This window comes from Xiphias gladius, chromosome 17 (genome assembly GCF_016859285.1).
Source record: "Xiphias gladius isolate SHS-SW01 ecotype Sanya breed wild chromosome 17, ASM1685928v1, whole genome shotgun sequence".
In the NCBI taxonomy this organism is placed as follows: Eukaryota; Metazoa; Chordata; class Actinopteri; order Istiophoriformes; family Xiphiidae; genus Xiphias; species Xiphias gladius.
This window is the reverse complement of record NC_053416.1, coordinates 14,970,825-14,989,355: the sequence shown is the minus strand read 5'-3', so window position 1 is coordinate 14,989,355 and position 18,531 is coordinate 14,970,825. Positions and strand designations below refer to the sequence as shown.

Below are 18,531 nucleotides of genomic sequence, written 5' to 3'. Positions count from 1 at the left end.
GGTGACATCACCTCATTTTAAGCCATTTAGTCTCTCTACTGTAGCTGACTGCAGAAGATCAAGCTACTTTAAGGATAGAGTTTCCCAAATTCCATTCACATATTCTGACCAGGGCAGAGAGCAGAAATAGAACTGGAGCAACATAATGATATTGCAGACCTTTACGCACGTCAAGTGCCATTTTGTCTCACTCATACCTATTTGATATCTTTTAGACTTGCTTTCAACTTGACTGCTCCAAATTGGGGAACGAGGCGCCATAAGGGCTCGTCAGTAATGATCAATTCATGTTGCAATCAAGGCTTAATGAGCTTACCACTGCATGAATGATGAAGGATTATTTGCTCAACACATATAAAAAATAACAGTTAAACAGTACTGTACATAGGCCTTTGTTACAAGTTAAAACCAGATCAAATAATTCATGGAGATAATTATCAAATTTAAAAGCGCTTTCTAGAGCCTCACAGGTTCCTTGGGTTGCAGATTTGTTACAGTCAATGTGAAAAACACATACTTGCTACCAGGAAGGAAAGGGACATTATCAGGATTTGTAACGACAAAAAGAGAAGGTCCAGGTGGGAGATGGAAGTTATCAATTTGACGGGTCAAACTGGGAGGAAACTTTAACCACCGTGTCACTTACTTGGCATAACTTACAAAGAAGTTCCGTTACATCTACTTTTTATTTGGTACCTGATAAAAATATTGCTAAACAGGTCAACATGCTTTTTTTTTGTTTTTTGTTTTTTTTACACACAGAGTCATCCATCCCTCTGATTAGTTTTGTGTATTTTTCTTCACCTTTCGGCACCTCCTTATTCCAACCCCAACAACCACAGATACAGTACATCCTCTGCAGCAGTGCAGTTGAGGATGCAGTGGAAGCATAAAGCCTCTTGAGGAGACTTTATGGGAGCCTTGTCTGAAAAACTAATTATTAATTAATTTACATGCCTGCGTCATCAACTCCCACTGGTTGTTTCTGTCCAAGTGTCGCATGGAACAGAGCCATTCATCTGATGGATAAATGGCTGCTGTGCCTCGCTCTCTTGCTCTGGTCAATGAAAGAGTTTCCAGACCACAATCTGTGCGGGTTTCTTAGCAAAAGGAGAATCACTAACTGTTCCCATACTTAATTATACAGAATGTGCCTTAGTATCTGAATACAAAATGTAAGTTATTGTTGAAACTGCCAAGATTAAGAAGATACGATAGCATAAAAAGGCTTTTGATGCCAACATTTCCCATTTTCCATTTCTTTTCGAAAAAATGGCAGCCCGCCAAATGATAAGGCTATTGGATTGTCCTCCAGATAGAAATGCAAATGACCCATCAAAAGTACTGCCTTTATCTAGATTTTTTCAGCCTGAAAAGGAAGCTCAGTTTTCATTCCTACTTGCTTCTCACTTTTTGGTGACATGTTTGTGTATCTTCCTCTTTAAGTCTCTCCTTCCACACCTTCACTCTCTCTCTCTCTTTCCTATCTGGATATTTCATTTCTCTCTTACTCCCGACATCTCACTCTCCAGCCTCACCCGGGGCTTTCATCCTGGCAGGGTGCTTCCTTTATGAGAATACTCCAATTGGCAGACAAGCGCCCATGTCAGACACCATTCATTGCACTTGCATAGATATGAAAAGTGTTTTAACAAGCACCACTGAGTTTTGTGTTGTAGTGGAAACTGCATACCAATGGCAATGCAGATCCTGTGACCAAATTAAAGAGGCAGTGAAGTTATGTTGATGTCCTTGTAAGACATTAAAGTTCACTGCAGGAGCCCGAAGGTAGTGAGTAAGTATATTTTGCTTTGCTTTACGGATGTCCTTGGAGAATTTTGACTTAGTAATGTAGCTGAGATGTTAACGAAACCAGATACTGTATCATATTTTAATAATTCGATTTTCTTGTATTAAATTTGGTGAAAAATACTGTACATAACAAATGGTTCAAACTCAGTTTGCGTATACTTTTGCAATTGTGAGTTGATGTGTGTGAGTTGATGTGTTTGAGCACAAGATTGAAGCTGTGCCAAGGCTCATTTCCTGAATATCTCATGCATGGTTGCTGTTCTTTTTTTGGACTCTGTTTTTTTTTCTGCTGAACTGTCTTTTTTTTTTTCCACATTCTCCAGGTTAATCTGTCTCTGCTCCAAATTCCTGTCTGTATATGGTGGAGGTGCAGACGTGATATAGGAGTTCCTCTATTCTCCTACATCCATCCTGTTACCCCCACATCCCTCTAATTCTTCATCGCCCTCACCCTCAACCCATTTATCACACACACACACACACACACACACACACACACACACACACACACACACACACACACACACACACACACACACACACACACACACACACACACAGATATATTTTGCTGTTACCCTCAACCCTGTCTCATCTCATCTTATCACATTGAGGCTTTAAGAGAACGCTGGCACAGCAGTGGCCAGTAACATGACACTCAGGATCCCAGCCAAGCTAAAGGACAATAAATATTCACATAACATCTCAAAACAACCCACCACCTTTCCCTGGTGCATTTTCTGCTGCCTTTGTCTGCTCCGTTATCTCTTCTATCAAAGGTGGTCTCCTTTGAATGACAAGTATCCACTGGTTATCAGGAGAACTGCTGAGACTTTAAGGATTATGCTATTAATTTTGCTACTCAGGCTGGAAAGGGATGAAAGCACTGCAAAGCAGTTCAAACAATATTTCTGTTTGGTATAGTGTCATACTTTAAATGGCCTAATTTGATACAAATTAGCAAATAAATGGCTACTTAGTTGCTCCACAAGTACATTCAAGAGTAGTCTCTGGTATTTCATGCTTTATTTCTTCCTTAAAGGACGATTGAATTACACTTACCTTACTGTGCATCACTGTGCGCAGACGTAATTAACCATGATGTCAGTGATTTCGGCATTTTGCTTAATTTTAAGTGGAACGGTGTCACTGCTTTACTGCAAAAGTCACATTTGCTATCTATGGGAGGGAAAGACCTATATATATGCATCAATATCTCCTTGTAGAAATAATGAACCCAAACGTGTGAGAAATAAGCCCTGGAATAAGCACATTCCACCAAGTCCAACAGCATGACAGAGCCATGTGTTCATGAGACAACAGGGTAAGATTGCAATTAATCATGTTTATCTTTTACTGATCAATTTCATTTCTACTTACAACAAGAGCTGCATTATGTGGAGCATCAAGGCTAGCGAAGACCTTGATGCCAGGAAAATAAATCAAAACTGCAGCTTTCCATTATAGATCTCAGATAAGAAAAATATTGTAATCACAACATATTTTCCATGTGGATATGAGCATGTGGTTTAAATAGTGTAAATTTACTGCTGACAAAAAAGTTCTTACTATTTCATATTATGGGAAAAATATTTCTTGCTGACATGTGCAATTTGATATAGAGCAATACTCTCTATATTGCAGGCCATCACAGTGCACTGCAATAAATGAGCACAGAAATGATCCATTGCTAACAGAAAATATCAGATATTGCCAATCTTACTATTTCTGGATTCTTCCCTGTTTATACACTGTACTTTTCTTATAATTAAAAATATAACTCAAATGTAACTCTGAAGTGACCCCAGCTCTGCCATCATAATGCCTATGAGGGTAAAAGGTGGCTCCTGGATTACGAAGTGTGAAGGTCACCTCCCCTCAAAGAGGCTGGACTACGACCAGCAGTATTGAGGAACTACTACAGTCTAAAGATATGGCTCCTTTTTGGTTAGAGGCTCACTTTTAATAAGGTCAGGATTAGAGTGACCAGCGCATTACGCAGGACTTAGGTTCATGGCTTAGTCCTGGAGAGTAGGCTACCATTTACCAGCTCAATGCAACTGTGTTTAACAGTGTGTCATTATTACTGTCATGCCTGGAGATTTTGGGTCTATATCTTCAGTAATAGTTTATGTCTGCAGCTCTGTGTGTGCATGTGTTTGTCGGCGGTTATGTGTGTGTAAAGAAACGGGCATTGGAAGGTGACCATTGGTGTGAGGATTTGTGTGTGTCAGCGTTTATGAATTAATGTTTGCTATGCCAATGTCTCCATTCACCATTTTCTTGTCCACTCTCCCCAACGCTCCATCTCAACTACAGAAGAGCATGATAATGTTGCTCTGAGGGTGCTTCTCAGAGGATTAGCACAGATTGGCATTAGCTGGTCCATTTGAACTGGATCCACATACAGCAGCATTAGCATGTTGGCCAACTAGTCTGGGGTTGTAGCCATAGTAAGAATTTGCAAAGGGAGAAAACGAAACAATATGAGAGAAATATTCAATTGCACAGTTTCCAAAAGAGGAGGTCACAAAACACCTTCTGTGTCCTGTAAATCAAGAATATCTTGATAAAAAAAAAAAAAAAAAAAAATTCTCAAATAGGCAAAACAATTATGTTGATAAATTCAACATAATTGTTGATAAAAATCTGTTATTGACGAAATTTCATACAATAAAAAAATAGACGACTGCTGAGAAAGGCCAGAACATACAGCCAAAGTTACAACTGAAATCCAATCCATCAAGACTAATCCAGTTGTGCTAAATTCAGGCGGGCCACATATTAACATTTAAAATCATAAAATGCCATAGTAGTAAGGCTCTCCCTAGTGGTGTAATAGTTACGTAAGCATCAAATTTAGCATTAGGCTGCCAAATGACAAGGTTATAGTCGTTAAAAATTGTTTCAAAGCAACCCCACATCATGGATTGAAAATGTTTATGTTAAGCACACAATTGCAAAATTTCGGCCTCACTTACTACTTACTAATGAGTCTCACTGGATTCTAACTAAATGAGAATTTTGACTCACTTCAGCCAGTGGAACTTTTGACGTGTGGGTATAGGAGAGTGATGGACTGAGTAATTGAGTGCACTGTGAGGCAAACACTAATGAGGAAGATAAAGGAGGAATTGAGTTAACTGTTCCCATTTCTAATGATAAGAGATGAGGGGAGACAGAGGAGAGGGAGTGCGAAGAAAGGCAGACCATTCTGCTTTCCAAAAGAATGCATCTGCTATATGTCTAACTTGTCTCCTCGTTGTTTTTGCAAAGCACAATGCTTGCTCTACCCAACCAGAGCAAAGTGAGAGAAAAGCAAATAGCTTTAAGATAGACGGTGAAATTACCCATAATTGCAGACCATTTAAAAACATAATAACTTCTTTGTTTCCTCAGCAGGAGGTTCAGGACTGCAGAAGCTTTTTGATTAGAACCGCAGATGAGTTAGCTATAAAACTACTGAGCCAAACCCCAGCCAGATTCATGCAGTGTGCATGTGCAAGTGTTAAATCTTTCTGCCAAAATGCAAAAAATTAATAATTCTGGAAGAGGTTGGATTATTAAAGTCCGGTGTCATTTCAACAGGGACCAGTTGAAAATATCTGATCACACAAATTCTCACATTAAGCAGCAGGAACAGGCAAACAGGCTTGTTAAATTTTCCAAGTATCAATGCTAAACACAAACTAACAAAAAAAAAAAAAAAAAACCAAATGGAGCATGAAAATATGTATTAAAATCCAGCTCGAACGTGCCACAGCATCTTTAACAAAGATGTGTATGCAGCAGCAAATTGTCACCGTTCCACTGAGTAGGATAGTGGAAGTAAGCTAAGGGTTGTGTATCACTTAGGATGGGGGGAATAATGTTGTGTAGCATACAATGGATTTGCAATGTGGCAAACAGAGACAGATGGTGGAGGGGGCTGTGTGTTTCTGTGTTTACTAGCTTGGACACGGACACACACACATACACACACACACACACACACACAGTACAGCACAATGTGCACAGCACAATGTGTGTGTTGCGAAGAAATCCCTAAGGCGCATTATGTATGCTGCCGCTCGCTCACCCAAGCCAAGGGTCTCAGTTCATTTGGTTTTTAACTGTTATAAATTGTCTCACTTGACTCCATTTTCCCCACCCTCTACAACAGGCCCGGAGCAATCTCTACACGGCCAGACTCCAAACTTTGAACCAATATAGGATTGTGGAATACTCGTGAACAGGATCCACACTGGATGTAAAAAATTTAGATGACACAAAGCCCAACTGAAGGGAAGACCTCATTAAATATGACAGCAGAGCCACGAAGACAGGAATAGAGACAATTGAAGGAATGACATGGCAAGGCAAATATAACGCGTGTATGTGTATGAATATACTCTATAGATTAAATATACTTGATTGCCTGTATTTACACAAACAATGAAGTGCAATAAAGAGGCCTCTTCTGAATGTTCACTTCACACATAAGTCAATTTCAAAAATCTGATGTTCAGGTCAAAGGTTTTACTGTATTATGTAGTTTCTAAATATATACATTTTGAGGGTTATAGTCTGTGTGTGTGTGTGTGTGTGTGTGTGTGTGTGTGTGTGTGTGTGTGTGTGTGTGTGTGTGTGTGTGTGTGCGTGTGTTTGTGTGTGTGTGCGTGTGATAAATGGGTTGAGGGTGATTGGGATGAAGAATTAGAGGGATGTGGGGGTAACGCGTTTTACGCGTTTCTGTGGTTGTGTGGAAAAACTTTGGTTCTAAATCATCGTTGAGGAGGTAATTTTGGCCAGCCCTCACAACTTCAGAGGCCTGTTGGTTTGGAGGTTTACTGTGTGAAACCCTTTCAATTGGAAGAAATTTCATACCTTTATTTCTCAAAAGTAATCATTTAATTATAGCCTTTAAATATAATGCACATTCTCTCTAGTTTCACACACACAAAAAACACACACACTCACACACACAGACACCTGTACACAGACACAAACACAAAAAGTCTTCCAAAGATATTACACAATCCTCCTTTTGCTCCCATCTAAAGCCCCACTGTTCTGTACAATACCACTTCCCTGAGAAATTAGGACTGAAACAACAAAGCAGTAAAAACCGCTTTGATTTAGAGCGTGCACCAACTACAGTGGAAGGACCGGTTCGGTTTGGGTTTTACACAGTATCAGTGGATTCTACCTGTATAATTTCACAACATTAGATGTGTTTAGAAATGGTGCTCATCCGAAGGAGTGTCTAATAGCTTTCAAAAACCGAATTAAGATGTTGGGGGACGCTCAAGCTGATGATTAGAGAAGGGACTATAAAGTGACTTCTGGCAATAATATGAATACACACACACACACACACACACACACACACAACACACACACACACACACACACAAAAAAACACAGGCACACACAGAAAGTCAATTAACATGAACATGTGTCTTCGGGGAATTATATTTCAATTAGCTTTAGCTACTTCTAGGTTTCCTTTGAGACCATAATGCTAAAACAAGTGCATAGATGTGTATTTGTGGATGCAGTAAATCCTGCTTTTCAATTAGTATCATGCCATAATTCCATATTGCTATTGTATAAAAACAAGTCAAGCAATTAAGCACGCAATCATTGTTTAATCATTGTATTAAAGAACCATAACATTAAAATGAAGTATATGCACTGGAGGACTTGTGCAGAAATAGCTAACTTAGCTGCATTTTGAAGCTGATTTAAAACAAAATTATAGCTATGAGAAATTAACAAGTATGAGTATCCATACGAACTGTGTAATAGCCATCAAGAGTAAATGAATACTGTCATTAAAAAGGGATGCAACTTATTTTGGGGATTACTTCATGGCATAGCAGGAGTGATTTGGAAGAAATATGCATAGTACCTGGCGGGAGCACCTGTGGGATTTTCTGTGGATGTGGTTTAATTTCCTGTTTCTCAACCAACTGGATTTTCCCTTTAATGGATATTTGGCTATATAGACCATAATGGTTTATCTAGTGTGAGAAGAGTGTGAGAAGAGAGGAGAAGAGAAGAAAAAAATTTTGGTATGTCAACCCCCAATCTTAGAGCCTGGAAATAGCAGATGTATCTTTCTCTCCCTTCCCCATTCTGCTTTTTCTCTACCTCCAACCATTTTCAACATATTCCCTGTGAATTAAATTCTTCCTGTCAATCCTAATTTGACTGAAGAATATGTCTGTGTATGTGGACAGAGAAAGTTATCTCTGAATCTGGGCCATAAAAAACAGCAGCAAATCCAAACAAACGCCACAATTTCTAAACTTCATTCCATGTGTGCTTCATATTATCAGAGCAAATACGGTACGTGAAAACGAAAGATTTGTCTGCCGTTTTCTCAATGCTCTGTCTGTACACTGCTGGGTTTTTGTGTGCACAAGTGTGCATGTTTTTGGTGTACACATACAATATGGCACTGTGTGTAAGAATGTCTCTGTACACAATATGGGCATACTTTGCCTTGGATGAATTCATTTCTGTCAAGAACAGACAGAGTCCCCAAACAATATCCGGGTTGGGGCAGGAGAGCTGGGGGAGAAGGCAGAGTCACAGCTTTCCATATCTGTATCTCTGTTGAAGAAAATGATTACTGTAACATGTACTACCAACTCTCCAGACTCTGGCCCTCTGGGAATTGTATGAAAAGAAGCTGTCAGATGAAAGGGCACATAACATAAAAAGAACATTATCTAGACTAAGAGTTGTTAAGAGAGGGGAGGATACTTGAACCTGTAGAACACATTAGGGTTCAACTGAAAGCATGCATGTTAAATCAGCCCATTTCATTTGTTTGTTTATTTGCAAGTATGCGTGTGTGTGTGTGTGTGTGTGTGTGTGTGTGTGTGTGTGTGTGTGTGTGTGTGTGAGTGTGAGAGAGAGAGCGAGAGAGAGAGAGTGAGAGTGTGTGAGAGACTGAGAGAACGAGAGAGAGAGAGAGAGAGAAAATAATGTCATTGTCTTGGATTTTCTTTCATTTCTCTTCTTCTGAACCTGCTTTTACATTTTCCTGGTTTGAGTGAAAGATTACAGCACCCTCTGTATGAAGAGTTTTAATCCAAAAGGTGATTGTGTTGTGTCTCTTTATTCTGGAGTGTTTGAGATTAGTGACACATGGCTTGTCAAAGACTGGAGTTTCAGATTAGCCACTCGCTAATCCTTTGGAATTCAATGCTAATACAGACATCACATATGCATGCACGCGTACACACAGACCAACACACCCGCACCCAATAATGCAATCAGTCCTTGTCTTTCCTAATATATGTGCTGGTGTTTAATTTGTTTGGGTAGATTATATCTAATCGCTAAAGTCTAAAGCAAACAAAAGAAGCCAAAAATCCTAGCAATTTGCATGTCGATCAGGATGTACCAGATCAATTGACTGAAGTTTTAATCCTAAAAGCCCTAAATTTCTTGAGGAGAATGATGCATTATATTGTATCAGTGCTATAGTTCATAGTGCAGGGCAAACTGATGATTCAAGCTAATCATAAAAATTAACACCTTATGCAACCTCCAGCATACGTCTCTGTCACTGTAAGGGTGTTTTATTTGTTTCTGTAACTGAGCATTTGACAAGGTATTTTCACCAGTACTTTACGGTCTCTTATCACATTAGTCTCACATCGCTAAATGCACATTAGTTCATATTCTGACTTGTTCCCATAAATGCATGCTACATGTTAACTTTGAAAGAAAGCCCCATCAGCTGATATGTTAGCTGAGCTTGCACACTTCTTTCGCCTACTGGGAGGCCTATTTAGGGTGCGAACCCGCTGTCTGCTGCTGCCGCTGCTGCAGATGAATCCACCAGTGGGCTTGTGTTCTCACCGTCCTCCATGGGAGGCTGCATTTGATCTCTCTCTTCGCTCACTTTGGGCTGGCTTTATATTGCACTTTGCCTAAGACTTATGAAACACAGCTTTGACACCAAAATAAAAATCTACATTTATACTACATTGATTCTCGACAAGAATAGGGGATTTGAAATGTAGTTGACCTGTTCTGTATTTGTAACCAGGAAGACATTAGCTCACAGCATTACCTACATATGACTCTATTTGATAATGCCCATCACTTCGGCTAAAATAATATACTCTTTATTAGAAAAAAAAAACTACGATCTTAGAAATATGATATGTTCTTGAATTTTAGCCTGACAACATAATTCTACATGTTTTTCGATTTGTATGCTTGAAACGTGCGGTGATTTACACAACCCCCTGTGATGGTGCGTCATTGCCATCACACTGACAGTTACTCTGGAGTATTTATTCTAATTTCAGGGGACACTTGCCAGGATCAGTAAAGCACTATACTACAGAATTCAGTATACTGCATGACTACTTTAAAGCTCAAGTGAAGTGTGTGTGTGTGTGTGTGTGTGTGTGTGCCCACAAAATGCGGTGAGCTGGAAATCTGGAAGTTATACAGTGAAACCCCGGCGGCTGGAATATTGTGAGGCCATATTCTCAGGAGAAACAGTCTTCATAACAGTGTGTTCAGACATACAGGCAGATTGGATCGTGCCTCTACCTAAATCTGTCGCTTTCGGGGATATTTAACAATGAGCATTTAGAGTTATTTAAAGATTGGGATTTTTGGCAGGTGTTTCCTGGGGTGCTTTTGTATCTGAGATGTTTCTGAAGTTGCCATTATGACAAAGAAAGAGAAGGTCTATATATAATATTATACCGGTGCTTGACAAATCAGTGAATTTACTGGTGTTTTCTATGTCTTGAAGGGAATATGCGCTCGGTAAAATCTTCAGCTTTCTATATCTAATATTGCTGGATGGTATAGTAAAATAATGATGCCTGATCTGGCTGGCACTGCAGTCTGTGCTGCATCATTCACTGCAGGCGCATCATATTCTGGAAGCTCATAAAACCTGGGATCTGAGCTATTGGTTGGCACTCTGCACATTGGAGGACATTTAAATACAGCTTTAAACTTTTTAACTCCTCTATGGTGTCTTGCTAGGTGTGTTTTTGTCACCTATGAATCCCTGCTATCTGTGACTGTGTATTTATTAAGCTTATCAATGATTGGCCTCCTGTCTCCTTCTGCCTCATTTTATCCCTATGTCTAAGCACATCGTAAGTGCATCTGAAGAGCTTCAGATTCCCCAAGCAAAACCTTGCCCAAATGCACTAGTCTACCTATACGGGAAAGAGTTGGAACAGTTGGCAGGATCAAGGTTAGTGTTTCTGGAGCAGTTCTGGAGAGGCACATTTGTGCTCTGTCATGAGAGCATGTAAGCTTTGAATCCTACCACATTCCCCTCCAGCCTCCTCCTCCGTTCTGTTTTAACTTTTTTAACACCTGGACTAACAAAAGACTGGCTTTGATCATGGGAAATCCCTTGGCAGAGCAGCAATGAATCCACAGTGGAGCTCCGTATGTATGTGTGTGTGTGTGTGTGTGTGTGTGTGTGTGTGTGTGTATTGGTCTGTGTGATGCCCATTGAGCCAGTGCTGCTCTACTGAGGATTCTCAGCATTGAAGCTTCATGGCATCAGTATAAGGTACACGGCACCTCACGTTATACCCATCAAAGCACAGCCATGAAAATGAATACATCGCAAACACACACACACACAAGTGGGAGGGAGAGTGCAAGTAAGCAAGGAAGAGAGAACATCTTTTTTTCTCCTGTGTAATCAGTGGCTCTGCAAACACACACACAAGGCCGTTTGTTATCAGAAGCTTTCCCACGCTGCTGTGGTACAAAGCTCCACACCAGGATGGGAGGATAAAGTGAGGGAGGAATGGACGGAAGTACAGAGGGATGGAGGGTCAGCCTTCAGCAGCTTAGACTCACTGCGGGGATAAACACATCCCTCAGCAGGGGTTTGTATTTAGGCTAGCAAGATCAGAGTTCAAAACAGACAGACTACCAGGCAGGCAGAGCGACAGGAAACAGACAGAACAGCAGAGATAAACAGAGATCCAAACAGCAAACAACAACGAGTACACATATCCAACACTTTAGTTGAGAAGACTGCACATTCCTCCTCCACTCCTCTCCTCCCACATTACTCTTACATCGACTCCTCTATTCTAGAACATCTCCCGCTTTCTCTGTCGCTCTTTGCCTCTATCTCCCCTCGCCTGCCGCTCAGCTACGAGCTCTTATGTAAGAGGCCCATTTGCATAACAGGCTGCTTTCGTTGGCTCCAGCATGGCCACATGAGACAGTGGATAATATGTTAACAACTCGGCCTGTTGGTAAACAACAACCTCCATCGCAACACTTCCCATTCACACTATTGCGCAGGTCTCGTCAGAGACAGAGATGTGGATCTGGATCTCTGAATCCAGCTGGCACAGGGCCAGAGGGGCCGAATCAGCTGTCATTTACAAAGCGCACAGATATGGCTTCAGCTAGATAGACTTCATTCAGGTGGAGGCTGACCTGCCTGCTGTGTGAAACCTATACAATAATAGGTCTTGCACCGAGAGATGACTGTTCAAATCAAGCAGCCTAGTATTATTCTCTTCAGGGTTAGGGAGAGAGTGGAAGAGAGAGAAAGAGATTGATGTGAGTGTGTGTGGAGAGGAGCCACACATGTAATGTGAGGTGCACTGTGCCGTTGCCGGCATGCTTATGTCTTTGCTTAGGCCTCTTCATAAGCTACATAAGCTATACAAACAAGGACACACATTTGCAGGAATACACACAGACACACACATAACGAGTCTGCCACCCTTAGGAGAATAAAGAGGAAAAGAAAGGCCCTGGAACGTCAATAAATGCTGCAGTGCGAGCTGTCAAATATACCAGATACCCTAAGATACCTCATTACATACCAATACATAAAGTCAAGAATGGCCTCAGTCACGTCTGGTTATTAGGACTGCTCTAACTCTCTTCCTCTCTCTCTCATATGTATACACACGCACACACACACAGAGGGACAAAAAATGATCAAGGGAATCAAGCACAAATGATCTCTCATTTGGGATTTCTCATTTACTCATGTGGAAAACAGCAGCCAGAGTCAAGGCGATGCTAATTTTGTCTTTCATGTTGGTTAAATTTGTTTTCCAATGCCTTACATAGCTACATCTTGATATGATTTGAGGGGGATAAAGTGGACTTTATAAAACACAAAACTGAAGCTCAGTGTGGCATATGTGGCCCTGCTGTTAGACTGACAGTTGTTTTGGAGTAAATCCATCACGCTCCTGCCATCGTTATAAACAGTGCGAATGTGCCAGTCCAGAAACTCAAGAAGATGTGTTCTCTCTTTAACTCCCCACATAATCTGGTAAAATATTGTGATATTCCCTTGGATGTGTCAAGACGTCTACACTGGGTTTCAGCATGTTGAGAAATTACCACATAAAAATACTGCTGGTCTGTACTGATGCAACTTTGTATCAGATTTGTTGTAAGTGGAACTAGTCTTAAAGAATAATTACTGCCACTGCCAAAAACAGTGCTGAAGTAGCTTCTTTATGAAGTGTGGTATACATCCTTTAAAACAGCAGCCTGATATGAACTAAAGAGTTTTTTTTAATGATAGTCAAATTCCACCTTGGCACTTAGAAATTAGAAATGTAATTAAAAGGAACCAAGAAAAAATAAAAATAAAACAAACCGTATATGGTGGTACTGCTTCAGGAAAGGCTTTTTCATTTCATTTTGTTATTTCACTGTTATTTATCTTGCCTATTCTTGTTCTACTTAAATGTGTGCCTGTGAAACACACAGAAGCATCTCTCAAACAGGCACACACAATTCACTGTGACCTTGACCCCCAAAGTCACCTTACTCTCCCGTTTACAGTGGGAGTCTCCGTTGCCCAAACACCACTGAGAGCCTGTTTCTCATCATTGCCACAAAGAGTCTGAGCCAGGACAATATTCACATGCAGTTGAGCTCAGCCGTGGCCAAATTGATTTCCATCTTGTAAACTGGACGGTTAGCCCAGATCCCTACAGCTCCTTTGAGGTTACTGACAATAGCCTCCTGTATGACCTCATGCGGGCACACAACACACCGGAGCCGACTGCGCGCACTAACCGCAGACACCGCACCTGTATAGAAGAAACACAGATAAAAAGGAAAGGATAAAATACAGTTGAATCGAAATGCCCTGCGTGGCTGAGAGCTCCTGAAGTTGCCGTGATCAGCAGCATCAAACAGTTCAGTGCGTAAAACGCGTCCAGTGTCTCTGTGACTCATCCAAGTGCTGCAGGTCAAAAACAACCGCTGGGCTGGTTATTTCATGGTGAGGTGTGTCTTCCTAGCGGGCTCTTTTTTTTCAGTGCCCCCCCCCCAGGCACAGACCATAACACCGTAGATGCGGTAGACACACCACTCGGCACGGCTTCACAGTCGTGCTCGGGTCGTGTCTTGAGCACACAGTTGTTACGACAGGACTCCCCTCATTCCTCAACACTGACATCCAGGTGATCCCGAATCTTACAGGACACGCTCTCTCTCTCTCCTCCGTCTGTCTCACATCGCGCACGTTCGCAGACGAACCCACGCACATTCAGCGCACGTAGCGACTTGCGCAGGGACAGACACACATGCACATGGGAATGAGAAAGGCTGTGAGGGAGAGCTCCGCATCCCTCTGCCAGGAGCCGCGTGTGAGCGCGCGTTCTGCCCCCTGATCACCCTGCCCTGCTGCTGGCCCGTAACATGCGCGCGTACACACACACACACACACACACACACACACACACACACATTAAGCACATACACAAACACGCGCGTACGTACGCACCCCTCCTCCCAGGCTCACCTTTCAGAAGAATCCCATAAATAGTGTAGAGGGTGAAAATCAGATGACTCTTGAGATTCATCCTGTCTTCTCCGTTTCTTGCACTTGCCTCCCGCGCTAATTTCTCCTCACCGTCTCTCCCCACTGGACCTCGAACCGGACCGGACGGCTTTGTTCAGCTATCCAGGTGGACTTGGGAGTGCGTCTTTTGTGCGTCCCTGGGAAAAAGGGGCTGACACAACCGACTTCACGACCCGCAGACTATGTTGCTTTTGAAAACGGAAATGGTCTTGCTCCTCAAAAACAATATTCTGGATATTTTCAGAGATGCACCGGCGGTAAGGTACAGGGTCAGTTTACGGGACTCTGAACAACAGCAGTCCGCCTCAGAGACTGACAACAGTGGTCCTCCTGTAATAGAGTCGATACTGTCGCCGATGTACTACTGTCTGCCCCGCTCTTGGTCTGCAGTGGCGCACAGTTCACAGTGCAGGGAACACGAGTGGATTGTTTTAGTCCCGCCCACACAGTTTTGACGGACATGAAAGGTGAGCCAATCACGAAGACCTGGATTTGGGGGGGGGTCACCGTAAAATACACACTGCAAAAGATGTTCATCTCAAGTAGTTTTTAGACTTTCCGAGTGTTAAAACACAAGCTTGTCCGATAAATCGACACGAATACCTGAAAGATTTCGAAAAGTGAACCGTTTGGGGGAAAATTGGATTACTTCCTCTCACTGGCAGAATTAATCTGACTAATTTTATTTTTTTTTTGTTTACACAATAAAAATAAAGCAATGGAAATCATATAAAGATGCATCTTTACGCGTAACACTAACACACATGCACACAAAACAAAACAAAAGAGGTGGGAACGTAAAAGGATTGAACAAATACCTCTCCTAAAAACCAAAACTATCGGATCAATTAAATTCCCTGCATATTAAAGCGGAAATCTCTGCAGCAGGTGCAGGAGGGTGCAGCCAGGATGGGCGAGCTGTGGAAGGTTCCCTGGGCGCCCTGTTGTCACCTCTTTGACTCAACCACTGCACAGCCCGGGAAATGCTTCAGCCACTTGGGCGCGATTCTTGATTTCAGTGCGTGAGATGTGGCGTGAAATGCATTGCCGCTAGGACGCTGCTGTGACTGAAATGAACTGTAGGTATCGTCGACCGGATCAGGGTACAACGTGGGAGACGCGCTGATCGTTTTTTTTTTACTTTTTTTGCAGTGTACGCGTAAGAATGGGCTCAGAATTCAAAACAGAGAAACGGCGCGTGGGCATGCTCATGGGTGTGAGCTGTCCCTCCACATGAACTGGGTAAGATATTTTCTGTGTTTCGTTGCTTGCGGCTATGTTCATATGGATGACCCCAGTTAGAGGTCTGTGAAATATTAAGGCTGACAACTGCCTAAGCTTTGAAGATTTTCTTTCAGAGGACAATCGGAGGGGCGGAGAGGTGAGGTGAGGTGGGGTGGGGTGTGGTGTGATGGGAGAAGGCGGTGTGTAAGAGTAGGGGATGGGGGGGAGGAAGTGGTCTACAGCCCTTTCGAAAAACCTTTTAAGACTGAAACAGAGAACGAGCAGGTATCACAATGCGAGTGGTTGATGAGACAGCAGTGTGGGCAGACCAGCGTACAGTCCACGGCTGGGCTATGGGATGTTTGCCTGGGTTTATTCACATGTCTGTTCTGTCTGCAGCTGCTCTGCACGTTCATTAACTCAGACCCAGGCTGAGCTCGGGAAACAGAATTGAAATGCTTTGTGACCTCTTGCCAACAACAGTGTCTGTAGCAACACACACAGAAAGGAAGCAGGGTTGTTTATCAAAAATATGTATTACTTATATGGAAATAATTTGTTGCTGTTAAGTAATTTGATTCAAAATAAGTAAATAAAATTCTGGTTGTGAGATCAGAGGGAAGGGGTTACAAACTGCTTTGTTATGCTACACGGGGCCAGCTCTAGACAACAGGGAGCTCTAGGCAAAGGTTTTATTTGGGGCCCTCCTTACTTTGCCTGGAGCTGACAACTATGAAATAAAACTATAAACTATATATAAGTACTATATATAGAGAAAGGAGGATTCCAATGTCCTTTAAGTGAAACTGCCAGAATGACTGAAGGGATATCATTACGCTTAATGGGCTCTCAACTACCCATTAAACTATCTTGTAAATACCCAAATACAATATATGAGAGGCATGTGGCCAAATGTGACAAACAATAAAAAGTGATCCAAGCTTGATACCAGATTAGCTACAATGCTGTCGGCTCAGCAAGTGGCAGAACAAGAGCTACACAAAAAGTTGCATCACTGGACTGTCTGAAGGGAAAAAAAGTCCGATTTCTACAGTGACAAAATTAAATTGTCATTTCCTCCCACAATAGCGCCATTATTAAAACAACCCGCATCAATATGCGGTACGAACACGAATTACTTCCTGTTTTAAGTCACCTGATATGGATTCAATTGTTCCTTGACGACTGCAATGAACTTCAAAAAAGCTAACATCTCTCTCGCACCAGCGCATGCACGCCCAGGCACGCCCAGGCACGCCCGAACACGCCCAGGTGAAGCTAGCTTGAGGATCACCGTCCGACAGCAGCAGCTTAACCGCGTCTGAACACAACTGGCAAACATTGACCCGTGAATGGCTAAAAAAAATATCTGTATCGGTTCCTTCATTTGCAGCGAACGACTCCACGAAACATACCGGAATCCCGACCTCTGTCTCCGTTTTCGTAATTGTTTTCCTTCGACAGCGCCGGAGGCATATTTGCGTTCTCGAGGCGCCAGCGTCGTATGTCACGTCGTACTTTGGCGGCATAAGGATTGATTGGACAGCTGCTGCAGCACCTGTGCCAATCAGGTCCAACCGCTGACGTGATCGACACGGGGGGGATGTCGATTGGCTTGACATGATCTACCTATTGAGGAAGGGGCTCCCTGTGCGGGGTCAGAGCAACTGTCTCCCAGCAACTTTCTTTTTTAAAAAAAAAAAAAAAAAGGATTCTCTGGATTCGGGGTGGGCCGGAAGTGACGTGAACATAAAAAAAAAGAAGAATATAAAAAGCAAGTAAAATCTGACGTAACAACGCACAACGTTTTGTGCATATGACCACTTGACTTTATGGCCTTTTAACAGAATCAAGCAGGCAATGTCCTCCACCAGACAACATAAAAAATATATACTGCAGGTGCTTCTTCTCTTCACTTTTTCAGGTCATTTAAGGACAATCAGAGTACACACTTGTGACTCATATATGTGCTGATTTTTAAAATTCAGATTTATAATATTCTTCTTATTCAGAATTGCTAATTACCTGCATTAACTCTCAGTAGGCTGTAGGCTGTCTTTCATTCCCTCTTCTGCAAACTGGTACTTTTCAGAAACACAGCTCTTTCCCTCTCATATACATATACATGTACACACACACACACACACACATATATACACGCATTATGGTGTCCTTTGTTTTCCGTAAATTTTTAATCCGTTTGTGGAAGACATTCTATAAATAAACCTGACTTGACTTGGCCTGCTGATCTCATTTTGGCTCAGTCCACTTTATGAGGGGGTGCTGCACACCTTTTAATGGCTCATTTCACACTCTCAGAATTGGTGTGTGCCATCACTAGAGGCATAGCAAGGAACCATGGGGTCTTCTCTAAAAAGTGTTTGGATCCAGGAGATAGGCCAGTCACTGGACGGAGAGAAGCAGCACATTCAAGTTTCCGCCTCACCTGGGATTGTCCTGGTGCTGCAGATGGCAGATAGACGAGCCCCCCCCCCAGTTCCCCCTCACACACATACACATACTGACACTAATGCACACCCTCGTTTCAGAGTTTCAAGTGACCACCACCTGCTCCTGGCTAAGACCATTGTTCACTTGCCAACCTAATGTGGGCTGACACATGTTGACAAGCTGAGGGCTGAGCA

At 42.2% G+C, this 18,531-nt stretch overlaps 1 protein-coding gene across 3 annotated transcripts in view; it reads right to left on the bottom strand.

Moving 5' to 3' along the window:
* Positions 1 to 15,031, bottom strand: part of cadm2a (cell adhesion molecule 2a) — a 200,851-nt gene extending 185,820 nt beyond the window's left edge. For all 3 annotated transcript variants that reach the window (XM_040150909.1, XM_040150911.1, XM_040150910.1), the window contains exon 1: positions 14,603 to 15,031. In XM_040150909.1, coding sequence (XP_040006843.1) covers positions 14,603 to 14,663 — 61 coding nt within the window. In that variant the 5' untranslated portion in view covers positions 14,664 to 15,031. The remainder of the gene's footprint in view (positions 1 to 14,602) is intronic.
* Between the last annotated feature and the right edge of the window lie 3,500 nt (positions 15,032 to 18,531).